The sequence below is a fragment of the Equus quagga genome, chromosome 15 (genome assembly GCF_021613505.1).
Source record: "Equus quagga isolate Etosha38 chromosome 15, UCLA_HA_Equagga_1.0, whole genome shotgun sequence".
Taxonomy (NCBI): domain Eukaryota; kingdom Metazoa; phylum Chordata; class Mammalia; order Perissodactyla; family Equidae; genus Equus; species Equus quagga.
Window position 1 is genome coordinate 91,726,374 of NC_060281.1, and position 17,791 is coordinate 91,744,164.

Genomic DNA, 17,791 nt, shown 5'->3' on the forward strand with positions numbered 1-17,791 from the left:
GAGTTTTAGATGTGTAATTGAAATTGTTCATATACACCCACACAATTATATTTTCATCTACAATTCAAACAACTTTGCAACACTGATGAGAGTACCACGTTTAGCCATATCAACAGATTTCCACGTTTTAAGTAACACTTGTTTTGCCTGTAAAGATGGAGGGTATCGGAAGCATTGCCGGGAATTCGACTGGGACCTGGCTCTCTCTCACCCCCTGGTGGACAGTACTTGGCTGTGAGGCAAGGTTGCCACAGGCAAGAGGTCACAAAAGCAGACGTCTGTGGGGACCAGGTAGGGATGCAGTGAGCCCGAGGGTCTCCGTCCAGCCCTACCCGAGCCCACACGTGTCACCAGGTCTCCTGATCCAGAGAAGCGCAGATTCCCACAGCGAACGTGAAGTTGCCTGAATTTGAAATAGTGGCAACTCATAAAAAAATTTGTTAAGCCTCTGTGACGATGTGACGTTATTAGGGTCGAGCCTGGGGAAGGCCCCTACGGCATGTGTGTTTGGTGGGTGTTCAGAACTCCATCTAAATGCGCGATAGGTAGCAGACACCGCAGCGCCCGAAAGCCACAGGGGACTGGAACCCCCGCCGGTGTGGCAGCGCGGGGGCGGGACCATGGCTCGGCTGCTGTCTCGTTGGGGGTGGGGTTAGGGCGACAGGGCTTCCAGAAATCTCGTTGGGGGTGGGGTTAGGGCGAGTGGGCGGGGCGACAGGGCTTCCAGAAATCGGAGCCAGCGTGAGCCGAGACTGTCCGCTCAGGCCGGAGGTGCAGCCTAGGCAGCCAATTGGGGGACGCTGCGTGCCTGCCCACCCAATGAGGAGCCCAGGTTCCGCGGCGCCGCCCCTGCCCCCTCTTCTGTGACCCTTGGAACATCCGCCCGGACTGGACGCGTTCTTTCTCCGCGGTGGCCGTTTGCGCGCTCTCCTGCTAGACATGCCGTTCCTTGAGCTGGACACGAACTTGCCCGCAGATCGCGTGCCCGCGGGACTAGAGAAGCGGCTCTGCGCGGCCGCCGCCGCCATCCTGGGCAAACCCGAGAACGTGAGCCTGGGCCTGGGAGCACGGGGCTGGGGGAGGTTGGTGGACCAGGGGTCGGGCTCTGCCCACGCCCCGGCTGCCCCACCGTAACCAACTCCTCCTCCCAGGGACCCTCGCGAGCCTGCCCGCCAAGCTCTGACCTCCTGCTCTTCGTGACCTCGCGGTCCCACGCTTCCCGTCTGCTCTTTGTAGCTTTCCCCACCCATGACCCCAACGTGACCTTCAGGGACCCCGGCCCGTGTCCCTAGCCCTGATCCCGCGGGGCCCGTGCACCTCGGACCCCGCGCTGTTCGGTCCCCAGCGCGAGCCCGGCCTGCAGCGGCTTCAGGCGAGACTTTCGTGTCCCCTGCAGCGCGTGAACGCGACCCTGCGGCCGGGCCTGGCCATGGCGGTGAACGGCTCACCGGAGCCCTGCGCGCAGCTGCTCGTCTCCTCCATCGGTGTGGTGGGCACGGCCGAGGAGAACCGCGGTCACAGCGCCCGCCTCTTCGAGTTCCTCACCAAGGAGCTGGGGCTGGACCAGGACCGGTGGGTAGGGGCAGGGAGAGGACCCTCTTGGGCCTGCTGCGCGACCAGGAGCAGTGATCCTACCTCAAGACCCCTCCTAAAGTTGGAGGAAAAAAATAAATTCCTCCCACTGCAGAAGACTTGACCCTTAACCCCTCTGGCCCCTTGGTGGTGTGGGTCGACCTTCAGCGTGGTATCAGAATTGAATGAATTCCTGGCTCTGCAGCTGTCTCTCTGACACCTGGGCAAGGCGTGGCCTTTTAAACCTCAGTGTTTCCATCTGTGAAGTGGGAAGGCTCTTTTTTAACCACTCCCTCGGGGCACTGCTTGGGGTGGCAGGTTAGGATGTTGTTACCCTGACAAAACCATAGCCATTTATCATCTGCTTACACCTTAGAAAATCACGAGTGATTTTCTAGGAGAACTTCTCGAGGCTGGTGAGGAAGAATTCTGGGTATGTCCTGAGGCTGACCTTTGGGCCTGTGGCCCAACCAGGTCCCAGGTAAGGCTCCTTGCAGGGTCACAGAGTAGTGGAAAGAGCATTGGTCTGGATGTCTGGAGACCTGGGTTCTCAGTCCAGCATAGCTGAGGAACCCCAGACAAACCTGGAAATGAACCATCTCTGGTTTGTTGCCTTCTCTTCTGTGAAGAGAGGCATGGATTAAATTACCCCCCCCCCCCCCAGAAGCCCCTAGAGCTCCCAGACCTGGGATTCTGTGGCAAGGTTAAAGTTTCTTCCTGGGGGAAAAATATTCCTGAGCCAAGTCTGTGCCTATGAGGATCTAAGGGCATGAGAAGCTTGAAAGAACCTTCCAGAATGGAGCCTTTGTTGGCCCACAAAGTCTGATGAGGAATGGTCACTCCTGGGAGATGCGTGGACCTGGTCCTCAAGGTGAGGAGAGAGAATAATTCTAACAACCATAAGTAACATGCGAATATTTACAATGTGCTAGGTGCTCTATAGATAGCTTACATGCATCATCCCATTTGATCCTCACAAGCTCTGTCCCCCGTCCACACCCCCTCATGCAGACATGCTATCCCCATGAGGTAGATACCTCCATCATGCCCCTTTACAGATGCGAAAACTGAGCTTGTCACACATACTCCCCCCAAAGGGGATCTTGGGAGCCTGCAGTTTGGAAGAGGGAGGGCTGCCCCTTGCCCCTCTGAGTGCATAGACAGAGCATACAGTGACCACAGAGGCCTGCTGTGTTGAGTATCCTTCCTGGGTGGGTCACAGTGACGTGCAGCCACCATCCTGCCCCTGACAGACCCACTGCTTTGTTGGAGGTTGGGAGGAGAGGCAGGTTTGTGAAATGCCTGGTGGGCCAAGGCAGGCTGGCTTAGGAGCCCATGATGGGAATGCCTAGCTAGGGGTCTTGGTATAGAAGGCTTTAGCCAAGGAGCTGATGACATCTTTTTCTTTGTCTCCTGAAGGATAATAATCCGCTTCTTCCCCCTGGAGCCCTGGCAGATTGGCAAGAAGGGGACCGTCATGACTTTTTTATGATTGGCATGGAGAGCATCCAGGGCATCTGTGAGCTGGTGGCCCCTTCCAAAGAGGCCTCCTGGCAGTGAGGGCCTGGTGGATACCAGTGTCTGGCACACCTACATGCAGACATGCCTGTGACCTCATGATCCTCTTCTTCCCCATTGTCATCCAAATAAATGAAGAGAGCTTCGTCTTTCAGACATGACTTCTTTTCCTCCCTTTACCCCTCCCCGGCATTCTGGGCCACCTGGGCAGCACCGGGTTGGTTTATGAGGTGGGGACTTTAGGGACCCTGGGAGGTGGGAGGTTTCCTGTCTTCAGGGTTGCTCTTTCATGTATTGTATTTAGACTGCTCAAATCTGAGGGTGGGGGGCTCAGCCTGGAGGCCTTGCTCTCTATGCCCATGTGCAGGCTGGTAGGGAGGGGGCGGAAGCTTGGTCTAGCCTGGGCCTCCCTGCAGACTCTGCTGACCAGATGTTCCCATTCTCAGCCTGGGCTGGTCTGGGCAGTTTCCTGCCCATGGACTGCTGTGCCCAGCAGGAGAGCAGGGCGGCCTGGGCTTCAGGGACCTTCCCTGGGCATTGCCAAACTCTTGTCTTCTCCCATGAGTCTTGCTGAGAGTTCTCTGTAGCTGTGCATCTTGTAAAATCCATGTCCCAGAATGGCAAATCCAGCAACACAGTGTCTGCCACTGGAAACTTAATGAATGGGATCCCCCCCCCCCCCCCCTAAATACCATATCATGCTTTTGCATTTCAGAGGATATACAGGTAGAGTGAGGGGAGCCCAAAGGAAGCCTCCTTTTCTGTTTCCTTCCAGATGTTCAATGAAGAGTTTACGTCTCTTAGACAGTGTGGTGGGCACTGCTTCCCTGCACAGTTAAAGTTTGATCATCCTTGTCTAGTGCACCAATGAAATACCAAGTTGAGGTTTTCAGTCTATGCAGCCCACCTAGTTAATAAAGTTAGTTTCCAACAGCATGTACCTGTGCCTGCTGTGTTTGTACCTGACCATCGCTGAGGACTCCTTAAAACCTAGAGCTTGGGGTTCCTTCTCCTGGCTCCCTGTCCCAACTGTTTTCGCACTCATTCGTTCTGCCAACACGGGTGTCCTGCTTCCCAGAGGAACACGGGAAAGATTTGTGGATTGAATGTAAATGAATGGTTGAAGTGCCCAAGGAGGAATTCAGGCCTAACCCTCACCAGGACCATAAGGCAGCACCCTCCAATCTGGTCTCCTCACCTTAAATCTCTCACCCCCACCGTAGTGAGAGTAATGTTACCTGCTTGCTGTGGGAACTGGCCCCTCCTCCCTCTCCAGCATTCTCCCTCCCCATTGTGGCCCTGAGCTTTGTCCTTGATAATACTGTACTGGCCAAGGCTCCTCATGGACTGCACTGTGTCTCACCTTCAAACCCTTGCCTACACAGCTCCCTGCTGCTTGGACAGCCCTTCCCATCTTTCTTCTACTGTTTTACTCCAGAGCACCCTCCAAGATACAACTCAGAGGGGTGGGAGCTGCATCCAAGGTTGCATATTGTCCATGAAACTTTGAAACCTTCTGTTTATGCTGTTCATTGCCTCTGTCCCCCAAGGCTGTATGCCTCTCAAAATCAAGGTTGGTGACTCAATTATTTTTGTACCTCTCGTATATCAGTAAAGCTTTATTGTCCTAAACTGACTCCATGAGTTCTTCACAAGGATTTTACAGCCTTTAAAGTTAGAAAGCCATAACATTCATTCCTATTTAAATCATCCTTGCTGGACTCAAGCAGCTATGAAGTTCAACCACGGTGTGAGGCTTTTCCCTAAAATGCTTAGCTCCCAGGAGAGTAACCTCGCTCAGCCCGGAGCCGTTGTCAGCAACCCTTCAATGCTGGACCCTCTTTTTGGCTCTGGAAATGTCACTCCCTCGTTCACTGGGTCTTTGGTTGTCGCCCCACCCCCTTTGTTTCAATAGTTGATTGTATTTGTGCCTTTGGGCTTCAAATCCTTTCGGGAAAGACGTGATGCACAGGTAATATGAAGAATGCTCCTCCTCCCCCGGTCCCCTCTAAATGTTCCCCAAGTTTCCACTGCCTTCAGAGCACCTGTCTCAGGTTGTAACAACAAAGACACAGCCCATCATGTAGCGACTGCTCGGACCCAGGCACCGCGCCTGGCTTTTCGCATGTATGGAACCGAGAGTCCGAGCGCGAGCCGGCACTCCGAGCCCACAGCACTGCAGGCACCGTTTGCCCATGAAGCTTTAAGACGCGCTCCAGGACCCTGCGCCGCACCCCACGCCGCTGCGTGGGCCCAGCTGGCAGGCGGGGCAGGCGAGCGGGCGGCTGCCGCGTGCGCGCTCGCTGATTGGCTGGCGGAGCCGGCACCGGAGCCAATGGGAGCGCGCCTTGTTGTCAGGCGCGCCGCCGGCCGGCGCGGGGGTCGGGGCGGACGGGCCGTTGCCGTGGAGATGCCTGGTGAGTGCGAGGGGGGCGGGGGCGGCCCCCGGGGGGCGCGACTCCGCCGATCCCCGGCGGAGGCGGGGGCGCGGGCCTGAGGGGCGGCCGGCGCAGGGGGCTCCTCGGCAGCCCCAGTGCTGCCGTTGGGGAAACCGAGGCCGGAGCGCGGGAGCGACGAGGTTGGGCTTCCCGGCCTCCCCGCGGGCCTGCTCGCGGCGGGTGCCCAGCACGGGCCGGGCCTCGGGAGTGGTTCGCAGGGCACACAGCAGGAGTCTCCATAGCTTCTGTATCCGCCGGGGCAGAGCCGGCGCTGCCTGCTGCTCGCGTCCTTGCGCTTCACCTTCACGGCAGCCCCGCGAGGTGAGTGCGGTGATTCACGCCTTTGCGCGGTGGGAACCGAGGCCGAGAAGGTGCGGGGACTCGTCCACAGTCACCCAGCTTAGCAGTGGGTCGGGCCGGCTCCGGGCCGCCTTGAGCGCGCTGCCTCCCCGGAGGCGGCGGCCCTGGCTGGGGAGAGCTCTGCGCTCGCGGGGTCCGCGCCCCTGGCCCGGGCGCCGCCGAAGTCTGCGGGGCCTGGGCTGCTGCAGGTCGTCACCGCGGGACGGTCGCCTTCCCGGCTCCCAGGTGCCTTCCATGTGGCTCACACCGTGGCTAGAACTAAAATGTCCTTGGAGAGGACTGGTTCAAGGGCCCTCAAACTTTTGTTTCAAATATGACTATAATACTGTTGTAATATGTTGTGAATATAAGTATAATTATACCTTTAAGAGTATTTTAGGCTTTGTGGGCCAGACTCTGCTCAGCTCTGGTGTCTACTGTGGATACAGCCAAGACAATACGAAAGAGAGTGGCCGTTTTCCAATAAAATTTTATTTATGGACACTTGAATTTGAATTTTGTGTAATTTTCATGTGTCACGAAGTTTTTCAACCATTTAAAAATGTAAAAGCCATTCTTTGCTCCTCAGCTGTGTAAAAACAGTGGGCTAGTTAGCATGTGGACCCCTGGTCTAGTTCAAAGCCTCATGCAGTGGAGGCAACTGAGACCCAGAGAGGGGCATCTTATGCCAAGTCAGTCACTCAACCTGGTAGTGCCACACTGAACAGAAGACCTAGACGTGGCGACTTGCAGGCCCGAGCACACCAGGGAACATCGCCACTTATCGCTGGATCAGGGTGTGAGGTGCGCAGAGTGTGCTGTTCTTTATCATGTGTTCTTAAGGCCATGAAGACCACACTCTGAAGAGTTTGGAAACTTGTAGGATTTAGCTCCTGAATGTGTTGTTCTGACAAAGTGCCGCTGCTGGGCTGGGAATCTGAGAGATGAGTAGATACTTTCTTTCTCATCTTTGTAAATGGCTGCTTTTTTTTTTCTTTTCCTTTTTAAATCTCCTTTTAGTGGGTTTTTGGTGAACAGTACAGACGGGGTCCCCATCCTCATATTGCTTACAGACGATAAATACCTAATCTCAAATGGTTATTTCTTTTTAAACTTTTTTGAAAAACTAATTTTAGAGAAAAGTTGCAACAATAATGCTACGAGTTCCAGTATTTCCCTCACCCTACTTCCCCTCGTTAATATCTTGCATAATTGTAGTATAATTATCAACAACAGGAAAGTAATATTGGTGCAATATTATTAACTCAGCTACAGACCTAGTTTGAATTTCACCTGTCTTTCCACCAGTGTTCTATTTTCATTCCAGGATCCTGTCCAAGATCCCGTGTTGCATTTAGTCATTTCTTCTTAGTCTCCTTAGTCCTTAACTGTTCCTTAGTCTTTTGTCTTTCTTGGACTTGCTACTTTTGAAGAGTAGTGACCAGTTATTTTGTCTAATATCCCTGAATTTGGGTTTGTCCAGTGTTTTCTCATGATTGGAGTGAGGTTATGCATTTTCAGGTGGAATAACAAACATTGTGTTCTCAGTTTGTCATATCGAGGAGTTCAAGATGTTGTGTCTTATTACTGGTGATATTTACTTTGATCGCTTGATTTAGTTGGTGTCTGCTGGGTTTGTGCATTGTGAAGTTGCTATCTTTCCCTTTCTAGTTGTAAGTATCTTGGGGGAGATACTTTGAGAGGATGCAGATTCTGTTTACCACTGACCTTAGCATCTACAGGATTTTTGTGGTGTTTGCCTAAAGGTAATTATCTATTTCTCTCTTTCCTTCTACATTTATTTGTTGAAATTCAATTGAAGAAGGAGCTATCCCTTCTCTTATTTATTTATTTGATTATTTATTTGTATTAGGATGGACCCCATGGATATTCATATTATTCTATGGGTTAAAATCTAATATTCTCATTATTTTGTTGAACATTATCCTGGCTGTGGCTATTTAGGATCTCCTTCAGGTTAGCTACTGTGTCCTGTCAACAAAACCCTCAGCATTTTTTTGACCACTTACTTTGTGGCACCACAAGATGTTCCAGGTTCATCTTGTATTTCCTCCGCCCCAGCCCTGGAATCACAGTTCTTTTTGTCCTTAGCCTTACAGTATCCAGTTAAGCTGCTGTTTTCCACAGTTGCTTAGGTTAGTTCTTTTCTTCCTTATGCCCTTCAGCGTGCTTATGTTATTTGCCATACAGTAGGTTCGCTGTTCGTGTATTCCATTTGGGGTTCCCCCTAGATCTTAGTTAATTTTAATTGTTTTCTTTTGGAGTGGGAAACATGACTGTGGTTCTGAGAGTCAGAGCTCTGCACAGAGGTATTCTCAGAGAAGTGTCGCTCCTCCTCAGCCCTGCCACCCTGTGCCCTTCTACCCTTCTTTTCACCCTTCCCCCTCACCCGCGGCAGCTAAGTGGTCTCTTTAGGCTTGGATTAGCCTCTCTGTGTTTCTTTTGCACAAATGAGCAGATGGTCGTGTATTTTCTTATAGCCTCTTCTTTCTTGTATGAAAGGTCCATGCAATAGATAATTGTGTTTACTTTTTTCGCTTAACAGTTTGTCTTAAAATCACCTCATATCTGTTCATAGAGATCCTGTTCATTTTTAAAAAGTTTTATTGATATATGATTTACATACATACAATCACCCATTTAAAGTGTACAATTCAGCAGTTTTTAGTATATTCACAGAGTTGTGCAAGCATCACCACAATCAATTTTAGAACATTTTTATCACCCCCAAAAGAAACTCTGTAACTATTAACAGTCACTTCCTATTACCTCCTCCCCTAGCCCTAGGAAACCACTAATCTACTTTCTGTCTGTATAGATTTGCCTCTTCTGGACATTGCATATAGATAGGATCATGCAGTGTGTGATCTGTGACTGGCTTCTTTTACTTACCATAATGTTTTCATGGTTCATGTATGTTGTCAAAAGTTCATTACGTTTTTATGGCTGAATAATATTCTGTTGTATGGATATACCACATTTTATTCATTCATCAGTTGATGGACATTTGGGTTGTTTCCACTGTTTGGTTCTCAGGAATAATGCTGCTGTTGACATTCTTGCATTAATTTTTTTTTTTTTTTTGAGGAAGATTAGCCCTGAGCTAACATCTGCTGCCAGTCCTCCTCTTTTTGCTGAGGAAGACTGGCCCTGAGCTAACATCTGTGCCCATCTTCCTCTACTTTATATGTGGGATGCCTACCACAGCATGGCGTGCCAAGCAGTGCCATGTCTGTGCCCGGGATCTGAACTGGCAAACACCAGGCCATTGAAGCGGAACGTGTGAACTTAACCGCTGTGCCACCGGGCTGGCCCCCTCGCATTAATTTTTACAGCTGCATATTACTTCATTGTGTGGATGTACCATAGTTTATTTATTCACTCTACTGTCCATAGCCATTTAGGTTGTTTCTAATATCTTGCAATTACAAACAGTGCTGCAGTGAATAACCCTGTGCATGTGCATTTTCGTATTGTTGGAGGTAAATTGAATGTTCAGGGTAGATTCCTAGAAGTGGAATTGCTGAGTTGAAAGGCTGTTACGTATTGTCAAATTTCCCTCAAGAGGCATTGCTTTTTTTTTTTTCTGATGCTTTCATTGTGAATTGTTTATAGTACTCATATCACCAAAGAGATGTCACAGCTTTCTTTTTTTTTTTTTTTTTTGGTGAGGAAATTGGCCCTGAGCTAACATCAGTTGCCAGTCTTCCTTGTTTTGCTTGAGCAAGGCTGTCCTTGAGCTATCATCTCTGCCAGTCTTCCTCTATTTTGTATGTGGGATGCCACCTCAGCATGGCCTGATGAACCCTGTGTAGGTCCGTGCTTGGGATCCAAATTGATGAACCCCAGACCACTGAAGTGGAGCAAGTGAACTTAACCACTATACCACCAGCCAGCACCTCAAGTTCGGTTGTAATTGCACTCCCACCAACAATGTATAAGAATAGTGCTTGTTTCCCTACTTCCTCACCAGCAGAGTGTGCTGTCTGTCCTACCTTAATTTTTGCTACTGCGATAGCTGAGAAATGGTGTCTCAGTGCTGTTTTAATTTGCATTTCTCTAATTATGAGTGAGTTTGAACATTTTTTCATATGTTTTCATGTGTATGTCTTTTTTGGTGAGTTGTCTGTTCATATCTTTTCCCCATTTTTCTATCAGGTTTTTGGGGTTTTTTTGTCCCTCAGGTTTTTTCTCTTTTTTTTTTATTTGTGGTAAAATACACTTAACATGAAATGTACCGTTTTAACTTTTTTTTTTCCCCTGAGGAAGATTGGCCCTGAGCTAAAATTCGTTGCCCATCTTCCTCTTTTTGCTTGAGGAGGATTCACCCTGAGCTAACATCTGTGCCAGTCTTCCTGTCTCCTGTATGTGTGTTGCTGCCATGGCATGGCTGCCGATGAGTGATGCAGTTCTGTGCCTGGAACGGAACCTGGGCCACTGAAGTGGAGTGCGCTGAACATAACCACTAGGCAACAAGGCCCTTAACTATTTTTAATAGTTCTGTGGTGTTAAGTATATCCACATTGTTGTGCAGCGATCACCAGCATCCACCTCCAGAACTTTTTTTCATTTTCCCAAACTAGCACTCTGTACCCATTAAACAATAACTCCCCATTCTTCTCTCCCTGCAGCCCTTGGCAGCCACCATTCTGCTTTCTGTCTCTGTGAAAGTGCCTGTTCTAGGGACCGCTTGTAAATAGAATCCTATGGTATTTGTCCTTTTGTGACTAGCTTATTTCGCTTAGCATAATGTCTTCAGGGTTCGTCCATGTTGCAGCATGTGTTAGAAAGTCTTTCCTTTTTAAGGCTGAATGATACTTCATTGCATGCATATACCACATTTTCTTTATCCGTTCATCTGTCAGTGGACACTGGGATTGCTTCCACCTTTTGGTTATTGTGAATAATGCTGCGTCCCTTAGTTTTTAAGAGCTCTTTATATATTAGAAATATTAGCCCTGTGTCTGTGGTATATGTTGCAAATATTTTCTTCCAATTTATCAGTTGTCTTTTCACTTTTTTCTGATTTTTTTGTCATACAAAATTTTAAAAATTTTTATGTAGTTAAATTTATTCATCTTTTCTTTCACTGCCTTTGGATTTCAAATCATAATGAGAAAGGCTTTCCCTATATCAGGATTAAAGAGAAATTCATCCATGTTTTCTTTTAGTACTTGTATAGATTAACTTTTCATTTAGATCTCTAATCCACTTGGAGTTTATTTATGTATATGGTGTGAGGTATGGATCTAATTTTATCTTCTTCCAAATGGCTACTAATTTGTCCCAGCACCACTTGTTACAAAGTTCATCTTAATCCCAGTAATTTGAGATGCCACCTTTGCCATATTTTGAATTTCCATATGTACTCGAGTCTAATTCCAGACTGGGTTTCTCTGTCTCTGCTGTACCAGTACCACTGTTTTAATTATTAAGGCTTTATATAGTGTGTTTTAGCGTCTGGTAGTGCTCATCCCCTCTTGTGGCTTTTCTTTTTCACTATTTTCCTAGCTATGCTTACATTTTTGTTTTTCTGTGTGACCTTTAGTGTCAACTTGTCTAATATCTTGTTGGTATTGTTATTGGGATTGCATGAATTTATAAATTAACTTAGGCAGAACTGACATCTTGATAATGTTGAGTCATGTCCAAGAACAGAGAATGTCTCTCTTGTTTGTTCAAGTTTACTTTAGTATCTTTCAGTAGAGTTTTTAAATTTTCCATGCATAGCTTGCACATTTCTCTTAACTTTATTCCCAAGTATTTAATCATCTTCTTGCTATTGCAAATGGTATTTTTCTCTACCGTAATGTCTTCTGTTTGTTTGTGTATGTGAAAGCTATTGATTTTTGTATGTTAATTTTTTTTGGTAGGAAGATTGGCCCTGAGCTAACATCCATGCCAGTCTTCCTCTGTTTTGTATGTGGGATGCTGCCACAGCATGGCTTGATGAGCAGTGTGTAGGTCTACTCCTGGGATCCAAACTCACAAACCCCGGGACGCCAAAGCAGAGCACGTGAACTTAACCACTGTGCCATTGAGCCAGCCCTGTATGTTAATTTTATACTGTGTTACTTAACTGAGTTGTTTTATCATTGATTTTGGGGTTTTCCAGGTCCTTTATGATATTATCTGCAATAAATGCTAGTTTTACTTCTTCTCTACCCATTCTTATACCTCTAACTGGTTTCCCTTTTCTAACTGCATTGCTGGTACTCCTAGTATGATGGTGGATAGTAGCAGATGTAACGGTAACTTGCTTTGCTCTTGATATTAATGGAAATGCCTCTAGTGTTTTTCCATTAAACAAGATTTTGGTTTTAGGACTAAGGTATATATATTGTACCTTGTTGAAAAAGCATCCATCAATTTGTATTTCTCGGGTGTCAGAGGCTTTCTCTTCTATGGAGATAATCATATGATTTTTTTTCCCCTTAATTTCATTGTGTTTTCACACATGTGATGTGTGTTTTTGTTGTTAGTATTTCTTTAAATTTCTCCAATTTTAGTTGCATTTCCTTTCACCGAGAAGTTGTTTAATAGGAGGTTCTTAATTTTTTAGATAGAAGAACCTTTCTTCTGTTGTTGGTGGTGATGGTGTTAGTAAATTCTAGATGTATTGTGCTCAGGGAGTGTTGTTTTTAATATTTTTACTTTATAGAAGGTGTTTTCTTTGTGAACTAACATATGATCAGATTTTTGTGGATTCGCTGTGAGCTCTGGAGTAGAATATGTAGTCTCTGTCGTTAGGGTGTAGAGTTTGATACACATCCGTAAGATCTCCTCTATTTGTTTTCTTGTTTAGATCTTCTCTCTTCTCACTTATTTTTTCTCCACTTGATCTGTCTTGTATTGAGAGTGGTGAACGAAAGTCTCTTATTATTACTGTGTTTCTGTCTATGTCCTTGCATCTGTTGTGGTTTTTGCTGCTTAAAATTGGATGCTGTGTTATTTGGTGTAAATTCTTTTTTTTTTTTTAAGATTTTATTTTTTTCCTTTTTCTCCCCAAAGCCCCCCGGTACATAGTTGTATATTCTTCGTTGTGGGTCCTTCTAGTTGTGGCATGTGGGACGCTGCCTCAGTGTGGCTTGATGAGCAGTGCCACATCCGCGCCCAGGATTCGAACCAACGAAACACTGGGCTGTCTGTAGCGGAGCACGCGAACTTAACCACTCGGCCACAGGGCCAGCCCCTGGTGTAAATTCTTAAGTGTTATATCATCAGTGTGAATTGTGCCTTTTGTCACGTTTAATACTTTTGGGCTTGAATTGTACTTTATCTGATAGCCAGATCGCTCCCCTGCACTCTTTTAAAAAATTGTATTTATTTTTATTAAAATATTTTTATATTTATTAAATTTAATTCAATGAGTTATTTGACTTTTTTGGGGTGTACAGTTTGATGACTTTCAACATGTATATACATTTGTGTAACCAGTACCACAATCAAGATACAGAACAGTTCCATCACCCCCTAGAATGCCCTTATGCTACCCCATTATAGACGCCATTCCCTGCCCACCACTGATGTGTTCTCCATCACTATAGTTTTGTCATTTCGAAAATGTCACATGACTGGAATCATACAGTATGCAACCTTTTGAGACTGGCTTCTTTCGCTCTGCATAAGACCTCTGAGATTCATCCAAGTTGTTACATGTATCAATTGTTGGTTCCTTTCAATTGGTCGTAGTATTCCATTGTACAAGCTGTAGTCCCTTTTTTTTTTTTTAAAGATTGGCACCTGAGCTAACATCTGTTGCCAATCTTCTTCTTTTTCTTCTTCTTCTCCCCAAAGCCCCGCAGTACACAGTTGTGTATTCTAGTTGTGAGCACCTCTGGTTGTGCTATGTGGGATGCCGTCTCAATGTGGCCTGCCAGTCCTCCTCTTTTTGCTGAGAAAGCCTGGCCCTGAGCTAACATCTATGCCCATTTTCCTCTACTTTATATGTGGGATGCCTACCACAGCATGGCGTGCCAAGTGGTGCCATGTTGGCACCTGGGATCTGAACCGGCGAACCCCAGGCCACTAAGAAGCTGAACTTGCGAACTTAACCACTGCGCCACCGGGCCGGCCCCACAAGCAGTATTTTTATTGAGCAGTTTTCATTTATATGATCTATCACAACAGTTTATCCTCTGACCTGTTGAAGGATATTTGGTTTGTTTCCACTTTTTGGTAATTTGAATGGAGCTGCTATACACATTTATGTGTAAGTTTTGTGTGAACATTTCTTTGGGGGCAAATAGGAGTGAGATTGCTGTGTCATGTGGTAAGTGCACTTTATGTCATATGGTATGTTGAACTTTATAAGAAGCTGTTTTCCAGCATAGCTGTACCATTTTCCATTCCTGTCAGCAATGTATGAGAGTTCTGGTTGGTCTGTATCCTCACTGGGACTTGGCATTATCAGTTTTTTAAAAAAATGTGGCCATTCTGATAGGTGTGTAACAGTAGCTCATCCTGGTTTTAATCTGCATTTCCTTGATGGCTGGTGATGTTGAACATCTTTTCATGCACTTTCTTGCAGTCTATGTGTCTTCTTTGCTGAGGTGTCTGTTCAAGTCTTTTGTTCACTTTTTAGTTGGTAATTTTTTAAATTGTGGTAAAATATAGACAACATAAAATTTGCCATTTTACCATTGAAAAAATATAATTCAGTGGCATTAAATACATTCAAAATGTTGTATAACCATCACGACTATCTATTTCCAGAAATTTTTCATCATCCCAAACAGAAACTGCACCCATTTGGCAGTAACTCCCGATTCCCTCTGTCTCTTAGCCCCTGGTAATTACCATTCTACTTTCTGTCTCTATGAATTTACCAATTCTGGATACCTTATGTAAGTGGAATCATACAGTATTTGCCCTTTTGTGACTGGCTTATTTCACTTAGTATAATATTCTGAAATAATATTCATGTTGTAGCATGTGTCAGAATTTCCTTCCTTTTTAAGGCTGAATCATGTTCCGTTATATATATATACCACATTTTGCTTATCCATTCATCTGTCAATGGGCACTTGGGTTGCTTCCACATTTTAGCTGTTGTGAATAGTGCTACTGTGAACGTGGGTGTACAAATATCTCTTTGAGACCCTGCTTTCTGTTCCTTTGTGTATATAATCCAGAAGTGGAAACACTGGGTCGTATGGTAACTTTGTGTTTAATTTTCTGAGGGACTGCGTTACTGTTTTCCGCAGTGGCGGCACAATTTTATATTCCCACCAGCAATGCACAAGGGTTCCAATTTCTCCACATACTTGCCTACACTCATTTTCTCTGTGAGTGTGTTTTTTAAAAATAATAGCTTAGGTGCAGAGTTTTAATGCTATAGTTTCTACTTTTCTCTCACTTTTTTTTTTTTGTTTTCATATTGTATGGTGGTCACAGTGTCCATCGTGGCATAGCTTATGGTGAAGCAGCAGTTTCCAGACTTAATCCACAGCATTCTTTTTTTCTAATTGTAGAACCCAGGAGATAAAATAGCTGTCGGCCTGGGTGAGGTTTGAGTCTTCCTTGTCTGTGAAACAGATGATACTTCCTTCTTTATAAGAACCACTGGAGAACTCAGAGCCCATTGTGGAAGCCCATGCTCCAAGTCATTGCTGTAAACACTGTTGGTGATAGTAGTGGTTGTTTTTTTTTATCTAAGTGGAGCACGTGTTCAGTCTCGCTGCCAAAGCTCATTCTCACTGCCTGCTGGGCCCTTCCAGGACCTTCTGTCAGCCTCTCAGGTGGGACTTTTTCTGGCTTCTTCCTCTGCCCTCTCTGGCTTGTTTGGTGGTGCCGCCTCCCCATCCCAGCCCCTCAGGCCAGAACCCCTGGGGTCACCCAGAACCTGTGCTGCTCCCTGCAGCCTGCCGGGCGCCGAATTCTGTGAGTCTGCCTCCAGGAGTGGGTCCCCTCCATCCCCACTGTCCCTGCCCCTGCCCCATCCAGGCTGCTGGCATCTCTTTGTTTAATCATAGCACATAATTCATACACCATACAGTTCATCTATGTAAGGTGTCCAATTCAGTGGCTTTTAGTGTATTCACAGAGTGCTGTAACCATCACCACAGTCATTTTAGAACGTTTTCATCACTCCAGAAAGAAACCCTGTGCCTGTTAGTAGTCACTCCCCATTTGTCCTTCTCTCCCGGCCCACTAACTGCTTTCTGTCTCTATAAATTTGCTTGTTCTGGACATTTCATATAAATGGAATCAGACATATGTGGCCTTTTGTAACTGGCTCCTTTCCTTTAGCGTGTTTTCAAAGTTTGTGTTGTAGCATGTACCGGTACTGTAGTCTGTTTTATGACTGAATAATAATCCATTGTATAGATATACCACATTTTATTTATCCATTCATCAGTTGACAGATGCTTGGGTTGTTTCCACCTTTAAACTGTTACGAATAATGCTGCTATGAACATTCGTGAACAAGTTTTGCGTGGACACACATTTTCATTTCTCTTGAGTAGATACCTAGGAGCGGAATTTCTGGGTTGTCTGGTAACTCTGTGTTTAACATTTTGAGCAGCTGCTAGACTGGTTTCCACAGTGTCTGCACCATTTTACATTGCTGTTAGTAGTGTATGAGGTTCTAATTTCTCCACATCCTCACCAATCCTGTTGTTTTTTGCAGACTTCAAACTGGCCTGCCCACTTCTAATTTTTTTTTCCTTTACATTTCTAGAATTTGTTCTCTCGAAAACTTGTTGCCTCCAGAATAAAGTTCCGATTTCCTGGCATGGCATCCTGCCGTCCTCCACGCCCAACCCTGCTCTGAGGCCCGGCTCTGTTGGCTGTCACTTGTCTCCCTGTTTCCCCATCACACCACGCCCTCCCTGCCTCTGCTTCACCACCCTCTACTGCAGTGCTGTGCAGTCCTCAAGGCTTCATGCAAGGGCTTACTCCTTCACCTTCCTTGATGCCTTCAAATGCATTGTTCTTCTCCACCCTTCGATGTTACCTGTATTTCTTTTTATTTCATTCAACTTTTGAAAAAAGTAGTTGTTTCTAGGCCTCTTGCTTCTGCTGAGCAATGAGCCCTGGGGGCAAGAGTTGGTTTCACCCTTCTGTGTCCCCAGCACCTGGTGTCTTTCCTGGCAAGGGCAGATGCTCTGGCCGAGGGACTGAGGGGCTCCATGGGTGACAGCACACACAGCTGTCCCGAGGCATTTGCTCACCAGCCTGTGTGCCTAGAGCTAGGGAGGCCTGTGGGTTTGGGGACTGGTTCCCGGTGGGCCCCTGGTGCTGGGACATTCCTGGCTCTTCATGGGCCCTCTCTCAGTCTGTCCTGCTTCTGCTCTAGGAGATTTGTGGAATGGCACACCCCTGCCAGTGATGGGAAGCAGTGCTGAGCAGCAGTGCTGAAGCTCTCTGAGTATGGTAAGGACTGATGCTTGCATATTTCACTTCACTCCTGGCAGGGAGGGACGTTTTCCTGGGTGGACCCTGCAGGCTCTCAATATGGGGCAGCCTTCCTCCTGGGAGAGCCGTTGGCACATTCAAGGGTGTGGATGCTTGACTTTCTGTTGAAGTGGCTTGCCGGGTATCCTCACTGTTACTGGAAAGGTACAAATGTCTTGTTGGAACCTGCAATTCTGCATGCCCGGGTCTTCTGCTGTGTTGGGCCATTGCTGGGTGTCCCCAGCCTCTGTTCCTTTCGCAGTGGACAGTACCCAGAACATGCTTCCTGAACAGACGTCATGGTTCCCCCAGACATGTTCTGTTCCTTATTTTTTCCTTCGATGATCATTTGTTGTTCATTCCCCACATTCTGTGAAGGCCGTAGCTGGTCGAGGCAGAACAGATTATATGATGGAGCAGAGTTGTATTTATTGTGGGTTGTTGAAGAGACAAGTGACATCGCAACTAAAGGCAACTCTTCTCTTCCCCCAAACCCTTGTTTC

At 46.7% G+C, this 17,791-nt stretch overlaps 2 protein-coding genes across 8 annotated transcripts in view; both read left to right on the forward strand.

Moving 5' to 3' along the window:
* Window positions 1–855: 855 nt before the first annotated feature.
* LOC124226816 (D-dopachrome decarboxylase-like) lies at window positions 856–3,244 on the forward strand. Its single transcript, XM_046640551.1, has 3 exons — window positions 856–1,047; window positions 1,397–1,572; window positions 2,992–3,244. Exons 1-3 carry the CDS (start codon window positions 940–942, stop codon window positions 3,062–3,064), a joined length of 357 nt encoding a protein of 118 aa, XP_046496507.1. The 5' UTR covers window positions 856–939; the 3' UTR covers window positions 3,065–3,244.
* A 2,207-nt stretch (window positions 3,245–5,451) lies between these two features.
* CABIN1 (calcineurin binding protein 1) overlaps window positions 5,452–17,791 on the forward strand; it is a 154,337-nt gene continuing 141,997 nt past the window's right edge. For 3 of the 7 annotated variants that reach the window (XM_046638980.1, XM_046638984.1, XM_046638983.1), the window contains exons 1-2: window positions 5,530–5,849; window positions 17,191–17,267. In XM_046638980.1, coding sequence (XP_046494936.1) covers window positions 17,265–17,267 — 3 coding nt within the window. In that variant the 5' untranslated portion in view covers window positions 5,530–5,849; window positions 17,191–17,264. Of the gene's footprint in view, window positions 5,508–5,527; window positions 5,850–16,625; window positions 16,851–17,190; window positions 17,268–17,791 lie in introns of those variants that run through there. The other 4 variants (XR_006885209.1, XR_006885208.1, XM_046638981.1 and 1 more) reach the window with 3 other exon arrangements.

Excerpts from the sequence above, each read along its gene's own strand:
- LOC124226816 (XM_046640551.1), top strand. The coding sequence starts at position 940 with ATGCCGTTCCTTGAGCTGGACACGAACTTGCCCGCAGATCGCGTGCCC. Across the intron at positions 1,048-1,396 it reads TCCTGGGCAAACCCGAGAAC|CGCGTGAACGCGACCCTGCG; the intron begins GTGAGCCTGGGC and ends TGTCCCCTGCAG. Across the intron at positions 1,573-2,991 it reads CTGGGGCTGGACCAGGACCG|GATAATAATCCGCTTCTTCC; the intron begins GTGGGTAGGGGC and ends TGTCTCCTGAAG.